Source organism: Oncorhynchus gorbuscha, linkage group LG19 (assembly GCF_021184085.1).
Source record: "Oncorhynchus gorbuscha isolate QuinsamMale2020 ecotype Even-year linkage group LG19, OgorEven_v1.0, whole genome shotgun sequence".
Classification (NCBI taxonomy): domain Eukaryota; kingdom Metazoa; phylum Chordata; class Actinopteri; order Salmoniformes; family Salmonidae; genus Oncorhynchus; species Oncorhynchus gorbuscha.
Window position 1 is genome coordinate 38577036 of NC_060191.1, and position 20504 is coordinate 38597539.

Below are 20504 nucleotides of genomic sequence, written 5' to 3' on the forward strand. Positions count from 1 at the left end.
AGAACGTTTTGAGGATCTGAGAACCCATGCCAAATCTTTTCAGTCCCCTTGGAGGGAATATGTTTTGTTGTGCCCTCTTCACAACTGTCTTGGTGTGCTTGGACCATGTTAGTTTGTTGGTGATGTGGACACCAAGGAACCTGAAGCTCTCAACCTGCTCCACTACAGCCCCGTCGATGAGAATGGAAGCGTGCTCGGTCCTCTTTTTCCTGTAGTCCACAATCATCTGCTTTGTCTTGATCACGTTGAGGGAGAGGTTGTTGTCCTGGCCTCATACAGCCAGGTCTCTAACATCCCCCCTATAGGCTGTCTCGTTGTTGTCGGTGATCAGGCCTACCACTGCTGTGCCATCGGCAAACTTAATGATGGTGTTGGAGTTGTGCCTGGCCATGCAGTCATGAGTGAATAGGGAGTACAGGAGGGGACTGAGCATGCACCCCTGAGGGGCCCCTGTGTTGAGGATCGGCATGGCGGATGTGTTGTTACCTACGTAAGTCCAGGATCCAGTTGCAGGTGGAGGTGTTTTGTCCCAGGGTCCTTCGCTTATTGATGAGCTTTGAGGGCACTATGGTGTTGAACTCTAAGCTGTAGTCAATGAATAGCATTCTCACATAGGTGTTCCTTTTGTTCCGGTGGGAATGGGCCATGTGGAGGGCAATAGAGATTGCATCATCTGTGGCTCTGTTGGGGCGGTATGCAAATTGTTGGTCTAGGGTTTCTGGGATAATGGTGTTGATGTGAGCCATGGCCATTATTTCAAAGCACTTCTTGGCTACAGATGTGAGTGCTACGGGTCGGTAGTCATTTAGGCAGGTTACCTTGTTCTTGGGCACATGCACTATGGTGGTCTGCTTAAAAAATGTTGGTGTTACAGACTCGGACAGGGAGAGGTTGAAAATGTCAGTGAAGACACTTGCCAGTTGGCCAGCGCATGCTTGCAGTACACATCCTGGTAATCTGTCTGGTCCTGTGGCCTCGTGAATGTTGACCTGTTTAAAGATCTAACTCACATCGGCTGCGGAGAGTGTGATCACACAGAAGCGAGCATAGAAGTAGTTTAGATCATCTCATCTGGTAGGCTCGTGTCACTCTCGGGTGTGCTTCCCTTTGTAGTCTGTAATGGTTTGCAAGCCCTGCCACACTGTCACTGTGGGGACGACGTCATCGATGCACTTATTGATGAAGCCAATGACTGATGTGGTGTACTCCTAAATGCTTTTGGAAGAATCCCAGAACATATTCCAGTCTGTGGTAGCAAAACAGTCCTGTAGCTTAGCATTTGTTTATCTGACCACTTTTTTATTGATCTAGTCACTGGTGCTTCCTGCTTAAATTTTTGCTTGTAAGCAGGAATCAGGATAGAATTGTGGTCAGATTTGCCAAATGGAGGGCGAGGGAGAGCTTTGTATACGTCTCTGTGTGTGGAGTGAAGTTGGTCCAGAGTTTTTTTTTACTCTGGTTGCACATTTAACATGCTGATAGAAATTTGGTCAAACAGATTTAAGTTTCCCTGCATTAAAGTCCCTGGCTATGAGGAGCGCCGTTTTCTTGATTGCTTATGGCGGAATATAGCTCATTCAATGCTGTCTTAGTACCAGCCTCTGACTGTGGTGGTATGTAAACAGCTACGAAAAATGCAGATGAAAACTCAGACAGCTGTCCCTGATTGAGAACCATACCCGGCCAAAACATAGAAATAGAAAATCATAGAAACACAAAACATAAAATGCCCACCCCAACTCACGCCCTGACCAAACCAAAATCGAGACATAAAAAGGATCTCTAAGGTCAGGGCGTGACAGTACCCCCCTCCCCAAAGGTGCGGACTCCGGCCGCAAAACGTAAACCAATAGGGGAGGGTCTGGGTGGGCATCTATCCGCGGTGGCGGCTCAGGTGCGGGATACAGACACCGCTCCACCGCTGGCTCACCCCACTTTGGTGGCATCTCTGGTGCGGGACCCTCGCCGCCGACCCCGGACTGGGCACCCTCGTTGCGGGCCCAGGACTGGGCTTCCTCGCTGTGGGCCCAGGACTGGGCTTCCTCGCTGTGGGCCCAGGACTGGGCTTCCTCGCTGTGGGCCCAGGACTGGGCTTCCTCGCTGTGGGCCCAGGACTGGGCTTCCTCGCTGTGGGCCCCGGACTGGGCTTCCTCGCTGTGGGCCCCGGACTGGGCACCCTCGCTACGGGCTCCGGACTGGAGACCGTCGCTGGAGGCTCCAGACTGGAGACCGTTGCTGGAGGCTCCGGACTGGAGGCCGTCATTGAAGGCTTCGTGACATGACTCCTCACTGGAGGCTTCCTGCCATGGATCATCATTGGAGGCTTCGTGCCATGGACCATCACTGGAGGCTTCGTACCATGTACCATCACTGGAGGCTTCTTGCCATGGATCATCACTGGAGGCTTCGTGCCATGGACCATCACTGGAGGCTTCGTGCCATGGATCATCACTGGAGGCTTCATGCCATGGATCATCACTGGAAGCTTCTTGCCATGGACCATCACTGGAGGCTTCGTGCCATGGATCATCACTGGAGGCTTCATGCCATGGACCATCACTGGAGGCTTCGTGCCATGGATCATCACTGGAGCCTTCGTGCCATGGATCATCACTGGAGGCTTCGTGCCATGGAACATCACTGGAGGCTTCGTGCCATGGATCATCACTGGAACCTTCTTGCCATGGATCATCACTGGAGGCTTCGTGCCATGGATCATCACTGGAGTGGAGAGACACACAGGAGGCCTGGCTCTGGGAGCAGGCACAGGACTCACCAGGCTGGGGAGACATACAGGAAGATTAGTTCTTAGCACAGGCACAGGACTCACCAGGATGGGGAGACATGTAGGAGGCCTTGGCCGAGGCACAGGATACACTGGGCCGTAGAGGCGCACTGGAGGTCTCGAGCTAAGAGCCTGCACAACCCATCCTGGCTGGATGGTGACCCTAGCCCGGCAGAGGTGGGGAGCTGGGATGTAGCGCACCGGGCTAAGAACGCATGCTGGAGACACCGTGCGCTCCACCGCATAACACGGTGCCTGACCAGTATGGCGCCCGCCATGGTAAGCACGTGGAGTTGGCTCAGGTCTCCAACCTGACTCTGCCACACTCCCCGGTTTGGCGATACTCCCCAGCCTGCCTCCAGGGTCCTTTTCCGTCCAGGATTTCCTCCCATGTCCAGGAGTCCATTACACGCTGCTCCTCCTTACCACGCTGCTTGGTACGTTGGTAGTGGGAAGTTCTGTCACGGCTGTTGAAGGATACCCGGCCAAAACATAGAAATAGAAAATCATAGAAACACAAAACATAAAATGCCCACCCCAACTCACGCCCTGACCAAACCAAAATCGAGACATAAAAAGGATCTCTAAGGTCAGGGCGTAACAAATACACACAATACACACATATCTAAAGTAAAAGAATGGAATTAAGAATATATAAATATTTGGACGAACAATGTTGGAGCGGCATAGACTAAATACAGTAGAATAGAATACAGTATATACATATGAGGTGAGTAATGCAAAATATGTAAACATGATTAAAGTGACAAGTGTTCCATTTTTAAAGTGGCCGGTGATTTCAAGTATATATATATATATATATATATATATATATATATATATATATATATATATATAGAGGGCAGGAGCCTCTAAGGTGCTATTTAACAGTCTGATGGACTACTGATAGAAGCTGTTTTTCTGTCTGGTTCCAAGCTTTGATGGACCTGTTCTGACCTCGCTTCCTGGATGATAGCGGGGTGAACAGGTAGTGGCTGGGGTGGTTGTTGTCCTTGATGATCTATTTTTGGCCTTCCTGTGACATCGGGCGCTGTAGGTGTCCTGGAGGGCAGGTAGTTTACCCCTGGTGATGGGTTGGGAAGACCGCACTACCCTCTGGAGACCCCTGTGATTACGGGTGGTGCAGTTGCCGTACCAGGAAGTGATACAGCCCGACAGGATGCTCCCAATTGTGCATCTGTAAAACTTTTGTGAAGGTTTTAGGTGCCAAGCCAAATTTATTCAGCCTCCTGAGGTTGAAGAGGCGCTGTTGCACCTTCTTCACCACACTCTCTGTGTGGGTGGACCATTTCAGTTTGTCAGTGATGTGTGCTCCGAGGAACATGGAACTTTCCACCTTCTCCACTGCGGTCCCGTCGATTGTGGATAGGGGGGTGCTCTCTCTGCAGTTTCCTGAAGCACCACACTCCCAGGACCCTCTCCTCCTCCCTGTAGGCTGTCTCGTCATTGTTGGCCTACTACTGTGGTGTTGTCAGAAAACTTGATGATTGAATTGGAGGTGTGCGTGGCCACGTAGTCATGGGTGAACGGGGAGTAGACCAGGGGGCTGAGCATGCACATTGAAGATCAGCGAAGTGGAGGTGTTGTTTCCTACTTTCACCACCTGGGGGCGGCCCGTCAGGAAGTCCAGGACCCAGTTGCACAGGGCAGGGTTCAGACCCAGGGCCCCGAGCTTAATGATGAGCTTGGAGGGTACTATGGTGTTGAATGCTGTGCTATAGTTAATGAACAGCATTCTTACATAGGTATTCCTCTTGTCCAGATGGAATACGGCATTGTGCAGTGCGATGGCGATAGCATCGTCTGTGGATCTATTGGGTCAGTAAGCAAATTGAAGTGGGTCTATGGTGTCAGGTAAGGTAGAGGTCATATTATTCTTGACTGGTCTTTCAAAGCACTTTATGATGACAGAAGTGAGTGCTACGGGGCGATAGTCATTTAGTTCAGTTACCTATGATTTCTTGGAGACAGGAACAATGGTGGACATTTTGAAGCATGTGGGGAGCGCAGACTGAGATAGATTGAATATGTCTCTAAACACTCCAGCCAGCTGGTATGTGCATACCTTGAGGACATGGCTAGGGATGTCATCTGGGCCAGCAGCCTTGCGAGGGTTAACACGCTTAAATGTCTTACTCACATCGACCAGGGAGAAGGAGAGCCCACAGTCTGTGGTAGCTGGCTATGTTGGTGGCACTGTGTTATCAACAAAGAGGACGAAAAAGGTGTTTAGTTTATCCGAAAGAAAGAGGTCACTGTCTGCGGTGGCTGGTTTTCCCTTTGTAGTCCGTAATTGTCTGTAGACCCTGCCACATATGTCTCGTGTCTGAGCCATTGAATTGCGACTCCACTTTGTCTCTGTACTGAGGTTTTCCCTTTTTGATTACCTTTAAGGAGGGAATAGCTACATTGTCTATATTCTGCCATATTCCCAGTTACTTTGCCATGGTTAAATGTGGTGGTTCACGCTTTCAGTTTTGCGCGTTTGCTGCTATCTAGCCACGGTTTCTGGTTTGGGTAGGTTTTAATAGTCACAGTGGGTACAACATCTCCTATACATTTCCTGATAAACTCAGTCACCGTATCTATGTGTTCACCTATATTATTCTCAGAGGCTACCTGGAACATATCCCAGTCCATGTGATCAAAACAATCTTGAAGCATGGATTCCGATTGGTCAGACCAGCATTGAATAGTCCATAGCACGGGTACTTCCTGTTTGAGTTTCTGCGTATAGGAAGGGAGGAGAAAATGGAGTCACGATCAGATTTGCTACAATCAATGTGTTGGTAGAACTTCGGTAGTGTTTTTCTCAGATTAGCTTAGCTAGTTAAAATCCTCGGCAACAATAAATGCTGCTTCAGGATATGTGGTTTTCAGTTTGCATAGAGTCCAGTGTAGTTATTTGAGGGCTGTTGTAGTATCGGCTTGAGGGGGAATATACACGGTTGTGACTATAACGGAAGAGAATTCTCTTGGGAGGTTATACGGTCAGCATTTGATTATGAGGTATTCTAGGTTGGGTATACAAAAAGGACATGAGTTTTATGTTATCACAATCACACTGAGTAGTTAATCTGTGTTTGCTGCGTTTTGGTCCGATCCTTATTACGACGTGAGCCGTGACAGCTTTATCATGGCCAGGTCGCAGTTGTAAATAAGAACTTGTTCTCAACTGGCCTACCTGGTTAAATAAAGATGAAATAAAATAAATATCTGAGACTAAATACGCGATACAAGGTCTCAGCTTTAAGAGAAGAAGCCTCGTCAGGTATCAGTCAGTCACATGCAGGAATCAACGTTAATGATGAATAATGAATCATGTAAATCATGGTTATATAACTTGTATGTGTAGCAGTATATAAGGACTAAAAGGGAAGTTTTCATTGGGCTTATATTGCGTTTGTGAACCTCTCCGGGCCGTGATAATAAAGATTGCTTAATTTACTTTGAATTTGAGTCCTTAGTGGTGAATTTCCACAACAATAGCTATGTTTTCCAGGATGTTGACTAATCAATATCATAATGTATAATGGGAGGATTTATAAAGGAGACAAAATCAAAGGGTCTTTAATCTTTTTTTATTATTATAGGAGTACAAATAACTGAAATGCACATCAGTAATAGACACAGTGGTTGTTCTTTGAGTCTTTTGACCATAGGAGTTCACATAATTTCAAACCTGTTATTTAAATACTGTACTTAAAAAAGTAGTTAGGCCTATGCTATCAAAACGGGCCAATGTAGCCTGAAGACACTGTGTTGTGTAGCAATAAAAATGCATGTTGGTCGAGTCACCATTCATGTTCTGGCACTTTGTTTTCCCTGAAATTTGTTGCTCTTATTTTCCCTTATTTTCTGCTCTTGTGTAACCAAATAAATCATGTATTTTTTTCAACATGAACCACTGGTAAAACTACATAGGTTAGAACACATAAAAACATCAACATCGTGATTTGGTCTGAAATAAAAGCTTCCTTCACAGACACGTCTTAACTACGCACACAGCTAAGGACATTGTGCAAAATAAAGACATACAATTAAGTGCCAGAAATGCAGACAAAATAAGACTAGTTCATAAATAAAAAATAAAAAAAAAAGAATGGACCATTTTTACCATGCCAGCCACAAGCACAAACGCAGGAGTTTGATAAACAAGACATCGTTTTTTTTTTGTTGAACAGAATAAACAGAATTGATTTTGAAACAACAAAACAAAAAGACGAAGAAAAACGACACTGGCAAACAAATTTGTCTGTGGGTTCAGTCGGTGTCCTGTTGGACAGTGATCTAGGTGGCCGGGCGGTGATATGTGGGGTTGGTTGCACAATTCCTGACATTGTCAGATTGTCATCTGAAAGAACAGGTGATTCAATCTACTGTCCAATTAAGTCTAATGTAATTCTTTACCATATTACCTGGAGTTATCTCATAGGATCCCTATGAACACCACTGTTTCAGGGTAAAGTGCCTATTTAGACTTTCACTGAGGCATAAGGCACCTTGGAGGAGGTCGCCCAGTCGCAGCCCCTCACAGCCTCTTGCAGTTCTGGTGAACGGGAAGGGTAAAGTTGCAGGCATTGATGCTGACCCTCCGTCTGCCCTGGCTGTCTACCACGGGGGATAAGGTCTGGTTCAGGCTCACCTGGGTGTTGCTGAAGGAAGTGATACGTCCACTGCCAGCAATCTGCAGGTTCACAGTGGTAGCATAGCTAGTCTTTAGAGTCCTTCTGGCTGCCTGCATTGAGGTGGTGTCCTCTGGCTTTGGCTCACTCCTGTGAGGGTACTGGATGGGCGCACCCGTGTCTGGGGATGGGGAGGCCCGAGGCACATAGGCACAGATCAGGTGGCTCCGGCAACTGTCCTCCCCAAGGTCTGGGTCACCCCATTCATCCTGAGGCCAGACAGGGGAGGTCGGAGCACTCTGGTCAGGGCTGTCCCCACTGTCATACTTGGTCAGGAGTTCTCGCACGTCGGGCCAGGCAATGCTGGTGAAGTGTTGCTCGCCGTGGGTGCTCTTCCCAGGGGCCAGTCTGACAGGGGACAAGGCCCCGGGGCTGATGCAGGATGGGGAGCCACTGTAGGAGCAGGATCCCCCTCGGGGGCTTATCAACCCAGACTCCTGCTCCGCACCCACAGACCTGCGCCCTTCGCTCTCTCCCCAAGACCCCCTCCCATTACTGACTGGACTGGGTGGTCGGTCAGCCAGGCTAAGGAAGGGCAGGCTGCTTCCCTTGGTCCTCCGCATGTTCTGAGAATGGGTTGGAGAGCATGGGGAGAAACCAGATGGGGGAGGGGAGGTGGTGCTGGAGCTTCTCTGAATGGAGGGGGGATAAACATCTATCCATGTGGGTGAGGCAATGGAGGAGAAAGGAAATGCCAATTTGGCATTCCGCGGCTGAGGAGCAGCGACTCCCCAGACATTGGCAGGAACCCCAATGGGCGGAGGGGAGGTTATGACTGAAGAGCAGGCTGAGGAGGCCCTGGGGAGCTCCAGGGAGAGGCCCAGGTGATTGAAGGGGCAAGCCCCTCCTGCCCGGGTGCTTCTAGGGTTGGGGGGCTTGTTCATCAGGGGGCCTGTATGATTCTGGACTGGGGGAGGGGAGCAGATCCTGCTGAATGGAGATGGGGAGGGAGAAGGGGACGGGGACGGGGACTGCACTCGTGAGCTGGGCTCCGAGACAGAGAAGGGCCTTGCCACCCTGTTGAGAGTGTGAGTAGAACCACTCCAAAGAGGATCATGGGGATGGGGTATACTATTGGCACTCGCTAACGGTGGCTTCCGGTGATTCGCGACCCATCCTCCGTTAGTGGTGTTATTGTTATTATTGTTGTTACTGTTTCCATTCAAACCAATATGGCGTGGCTGGTGTAGGACAGCAGGCCTGGGCCGTGGAGAGGCAGAGGAAAAGGCGGTGTGATGCAGGCTGACTGGGGGGGGCTGGGGAGACTGAGTGCTGGCTGCGATACGGTGGGGGGGACAGGGCTGGGGATGCGCATGGGCTGGAGCGGACTGAAGTAGACCGGAGAGGGGAAGGGGGACACTTAGGTGGCTGGTTCCCATCTCTGGTGTAGGACGCATGGGCATAGCCAGGACTCAGAGGGGGGGCCGCTAGGGCCAGAGGTGAGTTTGGGGGAGGGAGACCTCATCCTGAGTGGGGATGCAGTGGGAGCGGGAGCCAGAGGGGCTGGACTGTCTGGGTGAAGGGTGGCATGGTCCTGGAGGCGAGTGTTCTTCTTGGCAAGACTCTGGCTGATGGACTGGCTGATGCAGGAGGCAGCCAGGGACTTGGTCAAGGCAGAAGGGGTAGGAGAGGAGCAGGGGAGTCCCCTGATGGGGGAGGGAGAGTGCTGGTAAAGACTGGGGCTGAAGGCAGAGGGGGGCTTGGCATCCATGGGTCGGCCAATGCCTGGAAGCATGGTGGCTGATCTCTCCAGTGAGGGCTGGGAGGAAGGCCGTCTGACGGGGGACAACCCAGAGGCATGGATGGATGGGAGTGATGGATCCTGACCTGGCTCTCTGGACCTCAGTGGAGAAGGTGGTAGTCTATAACCAAAGGAAAGTATAGAGAAGAGGAAATGAATAGACTTCATTAATCAGTCCCTCCAGGATTCTGTGATGGCAATTTGTTATGCAAAATCAACAATTTCACACAATATGTGAGGGGTTGCAAATTTTTACCAATCACCGCACTATTTCAGCATAGAAAAACCAAATCATCACAATGTTATCGCATAGAAGTGACCCATCAACGCAGTACAAAAAGAGTGCTTGGAATTTCAACCAATCATTGCACATTCACCACATAATATGTTTCAATCAAGCCACATGTTAACAAACTTTTTTCCTCGTCAGTGCATTTTCGCTACAAATTCAACTAAATCATCGCATATTGCCATGCATATTATCACTAAAAATCCCTGTGAAACCCTGGAGGGACTGATTAATGCCACTGCCACAAAACTTGGCTTGAGGAGAAGCAACATTGAGAGGAGAGGAGAGGGAGTGCAGGCAGCGATTACTCAGTCTTGTGAAAATAAGCTACATTGATAGTATGTTTGTACATTTGTATATGCAATTTGAGCTCTTCGCTGCAATGTACACAAAATAAAATAAAACCATTTATTTTTTAATATACAGTCAAATAGGAACTGTTGAACATTTTCCCACTCGATACGAACTGGACATTCATGACAAAACACAGTTATTTCCATGTCAGGGACCTTCTCACATACTTTGCATCTACAGTGCCTTCAGAAACTATTCACACCCCTTGACTTTTTCACATTTTCTTGTGTTCCAGCCTGAATTTAAAATTGATCAAATGTAGATGTTGTGTAACTGACCTACACACAATACCCCATAATATACAAGTGGAATTATGCGTTTAGAAATGTTTACAAATTAATACAAAATGAAAAGTTGAAATGTCTTGAGCTAATATGTATTCAAACCCTTAAATAAGTTCAGGGGTAAAAATCTGCCTTACAAGTCACATAATAAGTGGCATGGACTAATAGTGTGCAATAATAGTGTTTAACATGATTTCAATGATCTGTAAAGTCCATAAATCGAGCTGTGAATTTCCAACACAGATTCAACCACAAAGCCTAGGGAGGTTTTCCAATGCTTCGCAAAGAGCACCTATTGGTAGATGGATAAAAATAAATAAAAAGCAGGCATCGACTATCCCTTTGAGCATGGTGAAGTTATTAATTACACTTTGAATGGTGTATCAATACACCCAGTCACTACAAAGATGCAGGCGTCCTTCCTAACTCAGTTGCCGGAGAGGAAAGAAACCACTCAGGGATTTGGTGATTTAATGGCTGTGATAAGAGAATATTGTAGTTACTCCACAATACTAACCTAAATGACAGAGTGAAAAGAAGGAAGCCTGTACAGAATAAAAAGTATTTCAAAATGCATCCTGTTTGCAATAAGGCACTAAAGTCATACTGCAAAAAATGTGGGTAAGAAATGAACTTTATGTCCTGAATAAAAAGCTTTATGTTTGGGGAAAATCCAACACAACACATCACTGAGTACCAGTCTTTTCATATTTTCAAGCATGGTGGCTGCATCATGTCATGGGTAGACTTGTCTTTGGAAAGCACTAGGGAGTAAATAAAAAATAAAAAAAGTCAACGGAATAGAGCTAAGCACAAGCAAAACCCTGGAGGAAAACCTAATTCAGTCTGATTTCCAAAGACACTGAGACAAATTCACCTTTCAGCAGGACAATAACCTAAAACACTGGTGTTGCTTACCAAGACAACATTGAATGTTCCTGAGTGGCCTAGTTACAGTTCTGACTTAAATCAGCTTGAAAATCAATGGCAAGACTTGAAAATGGCTGTCTAGCAATGATCAACAACCAACTTGACAGAGCTTGAAGAATTTTAAAAAGAATAATTAGCAAGTATTCTATAATCCAGTTGTGCAAAGGTCTTAGAGACTTACCCAGAAAGACTCACAGCTGCAATTGCTGCCAAAGGTGATTCTAACATCTATTGACTCAGAGGTATGAATACTTACGTAAATTGGATATTTCTGTATTTCATTTTTTATATAAATTTGCTAAACTTTCTAAAAACGTATTCACTTTGTGTTTATGGGGTACTGTGTGTAGATGTGTGAGAGAAAAAAAATACTTTAATCCATTTTGAATTTGGGCTGTAACACAACTAAATGTGGAATAAGTCAAGAGGTATGAATAGTTTATGAAGGCACTGTAAAATGCTTTCTTTCCATCTACTCCATCTACTCTGTGAATAACACTGTTTTATCTGATTCATATAATTTCTGTCAGAACTCTTAGTGGAGAAACAGGAAACAGTATTTGCACACTTCCGGTCAGAGGCACATTCCTTTCATCTTTCTCCAGTTTTACATTTTACCCCCATTACCATCACAAAACAGTTTAGGGTATGTAGTAGATTCTGCCTATTATTCTACAAGAACTCTTAGTGGAAGAATGAAGCTATGGACCGGTGAAATTGTGTTACTACTGTATTAAGCCCTATTAAATACTGTACCTTTGGCTGGGGAGTGTGGCGTTGTTTGATCCATTCCAACTCATAGGGAGGCTCCTTCTACCCTTGGTAGTGGGCAGGTGCAGGTTGGATGGTCTTTGGCTGGTGAACTTAGGCAGACAGTCAGGGGACTGCACCCCTGGCGGAGGTGTAGGCATCAGGCTTTGGAGCGATGACCACGGACGGGGTACCATGTCCCCCTCTTTTCCTTTGGAATCCTCTGGGACTTGACACTCCTTGACTCTCTGACCAGATGTATGTGTGGCTTGCATGGGTTCAGTCATAGGCGACTGAGTGGGACTCCACACTAAGGGGTTTGACCCCTCAGTTAGCCCAGAGATGGACCTCTGTTGTGTGGGAGATGTGTCGGAGATGTGAGAGGAAATCTTTGGTGCCGCAGGTGAAACATCCCGATCATCTAGAGTGCCATCTTGTGACTTGGCTTTGGTGGATTCAGCTTCGCTTTGATGACCAGGGGCCATCTGGGGTGAGCTCCCCCTCTCAGCCCCACCGGCCACATAAGGCGGCATTATCTTGGTGTTTAAACTGGCTTCGTCTGGCTTCACCACCTGGCTTGTCTCTGGTTCAGTTGGAGCCTGCTGTTGAATGGTCTTCAGCAGCTCCTCTGCAGCTCCAACCCCTGGAGACCTGTCTTTGTTCCAACATGGGCCTGCTAAAGAGGCTGCTGCTACCCCCAGAGCAGGATCTTCCCTAATGGAGTACAGATTATGTCCTTTCTGCTCTGCCCAAGTCCTGCTGAGATTCACAGACCTCTCTGGGGTCCTTGGATAACCATCAGCTGGAAACTCCATCCCTATCCCTTGGATGGGGCCTTCCTGGACTGGGGAAGCCCTCTTGGGGTGAAGCCTCCGCATCTCAGCTCCTGAGATTACTTCCTCAGACTGGTTCTCCATAAGCTTCCCCTCCAGAGCAGTAGTCACTACCTCCTCAGGCCTAACCTGAGAGGTTTTTGGTGGGGTAGTCAGAGGGGAGGAGGGGGGAGAGGCAATGGATGTGGATTCCAGGTTGGAAACACTGTCCCTGGGTCCGGTCAGGGCGCAGCTGTTCTCCTGCTGGCGGTAGGTGGGGGACAGCTGTTCACTGACAAGGATGTGGCCAAAGAGCTGGGGTTCTGAGGTAACTGAAGTCATCTCCTGGCAGCCTGTAAATAAAAAAATAAAAAAATCAGCCTAAACACTGTCATTCACTGATAAACAATATGGAGGCTTTGCATGTCATGTTTCATTTGTTGTGTTTCCTGACCAACCATATGAAGGCTTTACTTTCACTATCAAACATGGTAAACCACAGTTTATATGTGTTCTTCCATTATTTAGCAGTGCTTACTAAAACAACTCAAATTCAACAATAAGACACCAACAAGTCTTTACATATCCTCACCACTAAACTATCTAATCAAATCCTAGCCATTTATACAGGATGTTAAAGGTACTGACCAGTGGAATGGCTCTGAGCTCGTTTTACTGTAATCTTCTCCTCCTGATGCTGCTGTAGCGGCTGGGCCAGAGGAGGGACGCTGTGCCTGGTGGTGACGGTCCACGGTGCACGACCCACACACACCCTCTTGTGGTGAAGTGGCACCTTCATGATGCTGGCCTTGGCGCTGTACATTCGGGCCAGCATTTGAACTTTACTGAGGATTCTCTCTGAGTTCTCCACCAGACATGGATCACCGGGGCTGGCCTCGAACAGGCCTATCCCCGCCACGTCTGCGACCGCTGCCCCCTCGTACAGGGTCCGGCTGGAGGACACCATCTTACAGTGGCGGGACCAGCGGCCCACCTTGATCTGGCTGGGTAGGCCCTCTAGGTTCCCAGTGAGGGAGCTCCTGTCTCTGATTCTACCCCACCCAGCCTGGGACATTGGGGCGGTCTTACTGTCATGAAGACCTGTAGGTGGAGGGACAGTGGAGTCTTTCTGGGCCTCTTTAGGTTCTGAGTCCAGATCACTTGGACTTGGTCCATGGCCGTTGATTACCTGCTGGTCTTCTGTGATCACTTTGGCTGCTTCATCGCTGAATGAGGGCTCTTTGGTGATGTCTGTTGACAGGTTTGGTATGATTTCCCTCTCTGTGCTAACAGGGGCTCCTACTTTCTCCTTCTCTTTCCAATCCTTCATCAGCTCTGTGCAGGGCAGCTTACTCCCTGGCTCAAACCTGCTACATTTTTCCAGAGCAGGCTCACCCTGACCTGGTGCCTGGCTGTGGTCTTCCTGGGAACCAGCAGCAGAAGTGGATGAACAATCTGGGCTGAGGGCTCCCTGTCCCTGGTCAGGAACTGACGGAAGAGGAGAGGGGAGCTCTGACTCAGGCTCTGGTTCTGCCCCCCCATCGGAGCGCCCACTCTCCGAGTCACACAGGCTGTCCTGGTGGCCAAAGACAGCAAAGTGGGACACGGAGTCTTTGACCAGGCCGGTGGGGATGATGAGGGAGAAGCTGTTTCTCCTGGGGGTGGGGCTGCTGTCACTTTCTCCTGCTTCTCCTGCCTCGGCCTCAGCCGCCTCGTAGTAGCTGCGGATCTTCTCGATGATCTGCCTGTCTGACTTGGTGAGCTGGGTCTCTTTCTTGTGCGCCAGAGGGCTCTGTACAGTGTGCTCTGGGACAGAGAGAGGAGCTTCTGGGGGCTTGTCCTCGTTGGGGAGGTCAGAGCAGAGTTCCTTCTCCCTCTCTCTTTCGTCTGGGAGGTTTACAGGAGAGAGTGGCGTCAAGGTTTCGAACGTTTGCTCGTCCTCCACCTCTGATGCATTTCTTTCCCCAACTGTCCCGGTTTCTTTGGCTGATGTGCTCTCCTCCTGAGGCCTCTCCTCTAAAACATCAGCTGGCAAAGGTGTTGACTCTCCCTCTTCACAACCACCCTCCTCTGAGGATTCCCTGGACAGACATGGTGGAAGAGTTTGGTCTTCCATTTTGGTTCTGCTCCCCTCCAGTTGCACTGTTATTTCCTCTGGACTATTGGGATCGGGGTCTTGTGACTCGTAAGTCTCCTCCGTAGGGGAAGCAAGCAGCAGGTAATTTCCTTGCTGAGCAGGTGGACAAGGATGTGGCTCAGTTGCTGGGTCCTCCAGAGACTCATCCAGGGGTGAATCCTGTGGAGAGACAGAAACAGACACAAAAAAGTCAAGTCATCCCCGCATCTCCTACTATACGTACATGGGGAAGTAATGCAGCACTAAATTGATAGCTCATAAAACTAGACACTGACGTCTAGTGACTAGACAAGTGACACAGGTTGCTTAAAATCCATGGAAGCTGTTTAATAGTGTGTGAATTGTGAAAGAGAGTATAGCCCACCCATACTATGTCAGGCTTGAGTTCGGCCATGCCCTCTCGCACGCGGCTCTGGTTAATGAACTGCATGATCTCCTCGGTGATGGAGAGGGTGGGTGGGGCGCTCAGGGGGGGTAGGTCCTCTTCTTCCAGGCCCAGGCAGGGGTCTGGTCGCTCTGCCTCAGCCTCCACTTCCATCACAGAGGAGGCCAGGGTGTTTGTGCTGCCTGAGAATCCCAGGCTATCTGCCCCAGGACACAGCTCCCCCTCGCTGCCAGCCTGTGGAGATGGACATGAACATCAACACTGAGATGGAGAATGTCAGGAAGGGAAGGTGTACTACTCATGTACTATTCTTGCAAATGAGATATAATCTGATGTGTATGACAGTTGTGGGTGGATAGGGGCAAAACCAGTCTGAATCAAGCTTACCTTTGAAGAGACTGGATTTCATGAGAAGATAGGAATGGTTGGGGGAAACAAACAAAGGTGTGTTTACTTTCCATTAAAAACGTACCAAATCTTTCAGCCCTGACAGACTGAAGCATTACAAGGAAACAAGATAAACAAGAATCCTTTAAGAAAATTCTCACCATGATATGCTGTTTCCAAGTCTTTAGTTGGAGCTGGAAAGAAACAGCCATAAGCATTTAAGAATGAGTCATTTCCAATTATTACATTTATGAATTCATATTTTCAAACTCTGTATGTTTAGTCCAAGTCCTGTGCAGTGAGTGATTCCTCTCTGGGCCCTTGTTCATAAAGCATCTTAGAGTAGGAGTGCTGATCTAGGATCAGGTCCTCCTTGTCCATATCATCTGATTCAAATATGATCTAAAAGGCTAAACTGATCCTTGATAAGCATTTCTGCTTTGAGGCTCTTGATGTATGTGGGCCCTGGGCCTATTTCCACAAAGTGTCTCAGAGTAGGAATGCTGATCTAGGATCTGTCCATATAATCTTATTCATTCGGATTTAAAAGGCTAAACTGATCCTAGATCAGCACTCCTACTCTGAGATGCTTTGTGGATAGGTCCTGGTCTATAGACATGAAGTCTCACCAGACTGCCTCCTGCCACGGCGATAGGACAGGTTCCCCTCCAGCAGCAGGGGAAGGCTCTTCTTGGCCTTCTCTGGGGTGTAGATGAACTCTGGGGGCTCTGGTCACACACACACACACACACACACACACACACACACACACACACACACACACACACACACACACACACACACACACACACACACACACACACACACACACACACACACACACACACACACACACACACACACACACACACACACAGATCATTAATTTAACTCAGCAAACACAGACCAGACAGGCACATGGTAAAATGGCTTTGTTATTTGTTAGATTTATGACAAAGAAGAAGCCATCACCCTCATCCAACTTTGGGGTAGAAAAATGTGCTTAAAACCAGTAAAGTCGTTGACACACAAAGTAGACACTAGGTGCATTACATGATAAGAATGGCTTGTCCTGACCTGATTGGCGTCTCCCTCGATGATATTCATCGCATCTTGGAGATGATTTTTTAAAATGATCCTGATCAAACTGAGGAGCTGTGAAAAATAAATAGCGAGTTACTGAGTTGTGCATGATTGTAAACTGTGCACAATTGGTGTCAAATACAGTGTAAATTGAAAGTGCAAAGTGTAGGTGTATGAACGTATGATGGTTTGAAATGACATGAAACTCACATTGACAGAAGTTGTCACCGAGTACCTGCCTTGCCTGAAAAATACATCCGGGTATTTCAACGATTGCTCAACCTGTGACAGTGTTTGCGGTAACTATAAACAGCCACAAGGTGGCTGCACATCCTAACAGAGTGATTACAATATTCTCTGTTTCAGTTTAGCCACAGCCTTCAGTGTTATATTGGCTGAAAAGTATTGCCATTCATATCGGCAACATTTACAGTAATGTACAATAAGCCTTACCTTCTGGGGTAGAGAGGCAAGATGGTTCTCCACTATCAGCCTCTTGAGGTAGTGCAGCCAAAGGCGTTTCTCCTCCTGGTTTTTGGTCTGTAACATGGGTAGGAGGGTAGTTCAAGTACACTGGCCTGACACAATACAATGTCCTGTCCTTTGATAGTGGTTCACTTGTAATTTGATAGTGGTTTACTCGTACCTGTACAATGTGCTGCTGTTTGGGGATGGTCTGATCGGACACCTTAAAACACAGGGGGTCCTTCATGGTTTCTACGAGAAGAAGGTTACAGCACTGATTGGAGAGGAGGGTAGAGAGATGAGGGAAAGGGGAGAGTGAAAGACGAGAGGAACGACAGTGGAGGGGAAATAAGGGTGTCAGTACATGATAGAGAATCAAGCAACAAAAACATTATACTTTTTTGATTGGTGTAGGCGTCATCTCTATTGATACATGCTCCTAGCATTTACAGAAACACAATAATCGGATCAATTCATTCCGGTGTCCGCAAGTCACTCACAAATATGTGGGTGCTGTAGATGAAATGCTCCAGCCTCTTTTTAGCGATAAGCAGCATCTTGTCGAAGAGGAAGAATGCCCTCTCCTTCTTGACCCGTTGAACCCTGAAGGCGCCCTCCAACACCAGCTCCCCAAAGCCACTCAGGTCTGGACCTGTCCAGTTGGTCAACAAGCTCTCAACCTCCTGCCAGAGTCAAAAGAAAAACAGTGTTTGTGTTAACCTCAGCTTGACCTCTGATCTTCAAAAACAGTAGTCGAGACTGAGGTGTCCAAAGACCTCCAGATGTAGTGGAGACTGAGGTGTCCAAAGTCCTCTGCAACCTCTAACCTCTTTTGACTTTTAACCTCTGACCTCTACAGCCAGTTCAGGGTCATAGATTATGATCAGCAACAAAAGCTAACTTCTTTGTTATATTTTCAATGACAACAGCTGTAGTGAGTGACTGGTGGTCCATACCTGCAGCCTGACGGCGTGGTCCTGCTTCCTCTTCATATCGTTGATGTACCAGGCCACGGCTGTCATGGTGATGATGGCATCCTCCACTACCTCGTAGCCAGGGTCACTTTTATCAAAGTGTTTGGCCAGCTCCTGCCACACGGGGGCGATAGTGAGGTTAGGCTTCTAATTACGCTTCGATCACACCGTCAGTGTCATTGCATTTTGGCACACCAGAATTACATTCTTTTCAAATGAAACGCTGCGTTTGCCTTGCAGAGGCAGTTGCAGTGCGTTCGTCGTGATGCATATGTTGGAATACGCCAAACTGTATGTGTAGACGGCTTGACAGAAATGGTAGCAGAAGGGGAATGTTAAGCGTTTGTTACATACACATCCAGATAATGCTTTTGGTGTGTTCGAAGCGTTAGTGTCTGTATAACGAGAAGGGGGTAGCTGCAGCTCAATATGGCGACCGGAGTATGGACGTGTGGGTGTGTCGAAAGGAAAGGAGTAACAAGGCGACTACTGTACCGCAAGAGTTAGAACTTCTGTTTTGAAGCCAGAGAATGAGTCTGGGTTGTATTTCACTGTTAGTTTTACACCAGTAATTTAAAAATTTCGGTTATAAAACTGACGAAAGTTTATTATGGTATTAAAAGTACTGATCATGTGTGTGTTCTTACTGTGACTGTCACCCTAACGTTGGCTACTAGGCATCTCCTTCCCACACCGTTGCGGGACAGTAGTGCTTGGCAAGCGAGAGCGAAGGGCATTGTGCCTCTGTTTTTGCCGACTGTATGTATGTATCAAGGTGACATCTAAATTGTTTTCAATTGGAATTATTTCTTGTGTAGGCTGCTATCCTACTTGAAATAAAATCATAGGAGGTAAAAACAAAATGTTTTTAAAAATGGCCACGTTAGCTACCGCCTGCAACACTGTGCTACAGCTGCTCAGTGGGAAGCACCTCATGTCCGCAAGCAGCTCCGCACAACACCGGTGCACCAGTCAATGAAGGGATTCGATTATCTGGCCCGGGTGTGATTAAGATGCTCCGTTCAAAGCCCACGGAAAAGTTTCCTCAAAACAAAAGTGGCTAGTTTAGGTTAGATGAAGCATGCAGATAATGAGTAAGATTGTGTGTTTTCACATTGCAAACGTGATTGCTTTTGATTTAAAAAAAAAACGCTTCCTCTACCTTCCCAATGAAAACTAGTTTGAAAATTCAAACATATATTTGATGCTCAGGTTAATATAACTCCCTCATTCGCACTGGTTTATCAACGTTGAAATTAGCTGATTCTCTTTCCATACTCCTTTCGACACACCCACACCATCCATACTCCTTTCGACACACCCACACCATATTGTGCTGCAGCTACCCATACTTGAGAATAACCGCCACAGAGGTGGGCTTGGAGAGAGAACCCGAGGTCGTTGATCGGTGTCCAAACACAGCTAGTTAAATGCCATGAGTTGTGAGTGTGCGTTTAAACATAGCATCCTTATTTCATTTCACAGAATATCTGCTTCATTTACTTGCTAGCTGTACCCTTGGTCTGCTGAGTATCACACACCAATAAAGGCAAGGAGAGCAGAGTAAGAAACAGGATGATTTCTGATGATTTGGATTGAAGGGAAACAGTCTACAATGGGGCCTGTACCTTTCCTCTGTGTACAATATAGAGGAGTTGTACATATTCTCTGAATAAGTTTGACATTGATAGTATTGGATCAGTATCATCATATTGTCTCTCTGACCCAGTCCATGACCCATACTGACCTGCAACAGGAGGTGGTACTTGAGGATCCTCTGCACTGGCTTCAGCAGGTAGGTCTCCAGGGGCAGGGAGTGGCACAGGGTGGTCTGCCTCTCCTGGAAGAAGCCCACCAGGCTCTTGTTCTTCATACAGTCCCTCAGAACAGCCACCGAGCTGGGGAAAGAGATCCAGGGGAGAGGGGGTGGATGTTGGGGGTGTAAGAGGGGGGGGGTCCACAGTAAGACTCATCATTTGGCTCATCGCTATGCCAGACAGCACTTCATCTCATGGTGAAGTGTACAGTAATGTGTTCAGCGTATGCCTCCGGTCCCCCCTTCAGAGGGGCCTCTTTTTTTTGTCTGAACGCAACTATTTTACGCACACTAGAACATTCTGCTTCATTCCCCTTGCTGTCCGACTCTGATGTCTTTCTTAGGCAAAAGCTCAGATATCTGTTTAACAGCATCTTTTCGGGGTTGAGCTACGAACGTGGTCTTTTTAAGACATCAGTGGATGAATGCAACACAGCTCAGGTACAGGGTCACGGCACCGTCGACATCTCATAACAAATCTAATCCGGTTCTCTGTGACAGACACATGAAAGGCTGTTTACACAGAGCACATGTAGAACACCACATCTTCATGGTGACGGGCAGCGATCCAGTGCTATTCAAACATCTGCCAGTCAAATAGTATTG

At 47.6% G+C, this 20504-nt stretch overlaps 1 protein-coding gene across 6 annotated transcripts in view; it reads right to left on the bottom strand.

Annotated features, from left to right (window-relative positions):
* Positions 1–6371: 6371 nt before the first annotated feature.
* Positions 6372–20504, bottom strand: part of plekhg2 (pleckstrin homology domain containing, family G (with RhoGef domain) member 2) — a 55883-nt gene continuing 41750 nt past the window's right edge. For 4 of the 6 annotated variants that reach the window (XM_046314110.1, XM_046314106.1, XM_046314111.1 and 1 more), the window contains 14 exons: positions 19830–19980; positions 18065–18196; positions 17609–17791; positions 17290–17382; positions 17097–17183; positions 16854–16887; positions 16638–16715; positions 16190–16288; positions 15722–15754; positions 15561–15571; positions 15153–15407; positions 13300–14947; positions 11846–13004; positions 6372–9353 (listed from right to left, as the gene is read on the bottom strand). In XM_046314110.1, coding sequence (XP_046170066.1) covers positions 8852–9353; positions 11846–13004; positions 13300–14947; positions 15153–15407; positions 15561–15571; positions 15722–15754; positions 16190–16288; positions 16638–16715; positions 16854–16887; positions 17097–17183; positions 17290–17382; positions 17609–17791; positions 18065–18196; positions 19830–19980 — 4465 coding nt within the window. In that variant the 3' untranslated portion in view covers positions 6372–8851. Of the gene's footprint in view, positions 9354–11845; positions 13005–13299; positions 14948–15152; positions 15408–15560; positions 15572–15721; positions 15755–16189; positions 16289–16637; positions 16716–16853; positions 16888–17096; positions 17184–17289; positions 17383–17608; positions 17792–18064; positions 18197–19013; positions 19265–19829; positions 19981–20504 lie in introns of those variants that run through there. The other 2 variants (XM_046314107.1, XM_046314112.1) reach the window with 2 other exon arrangements.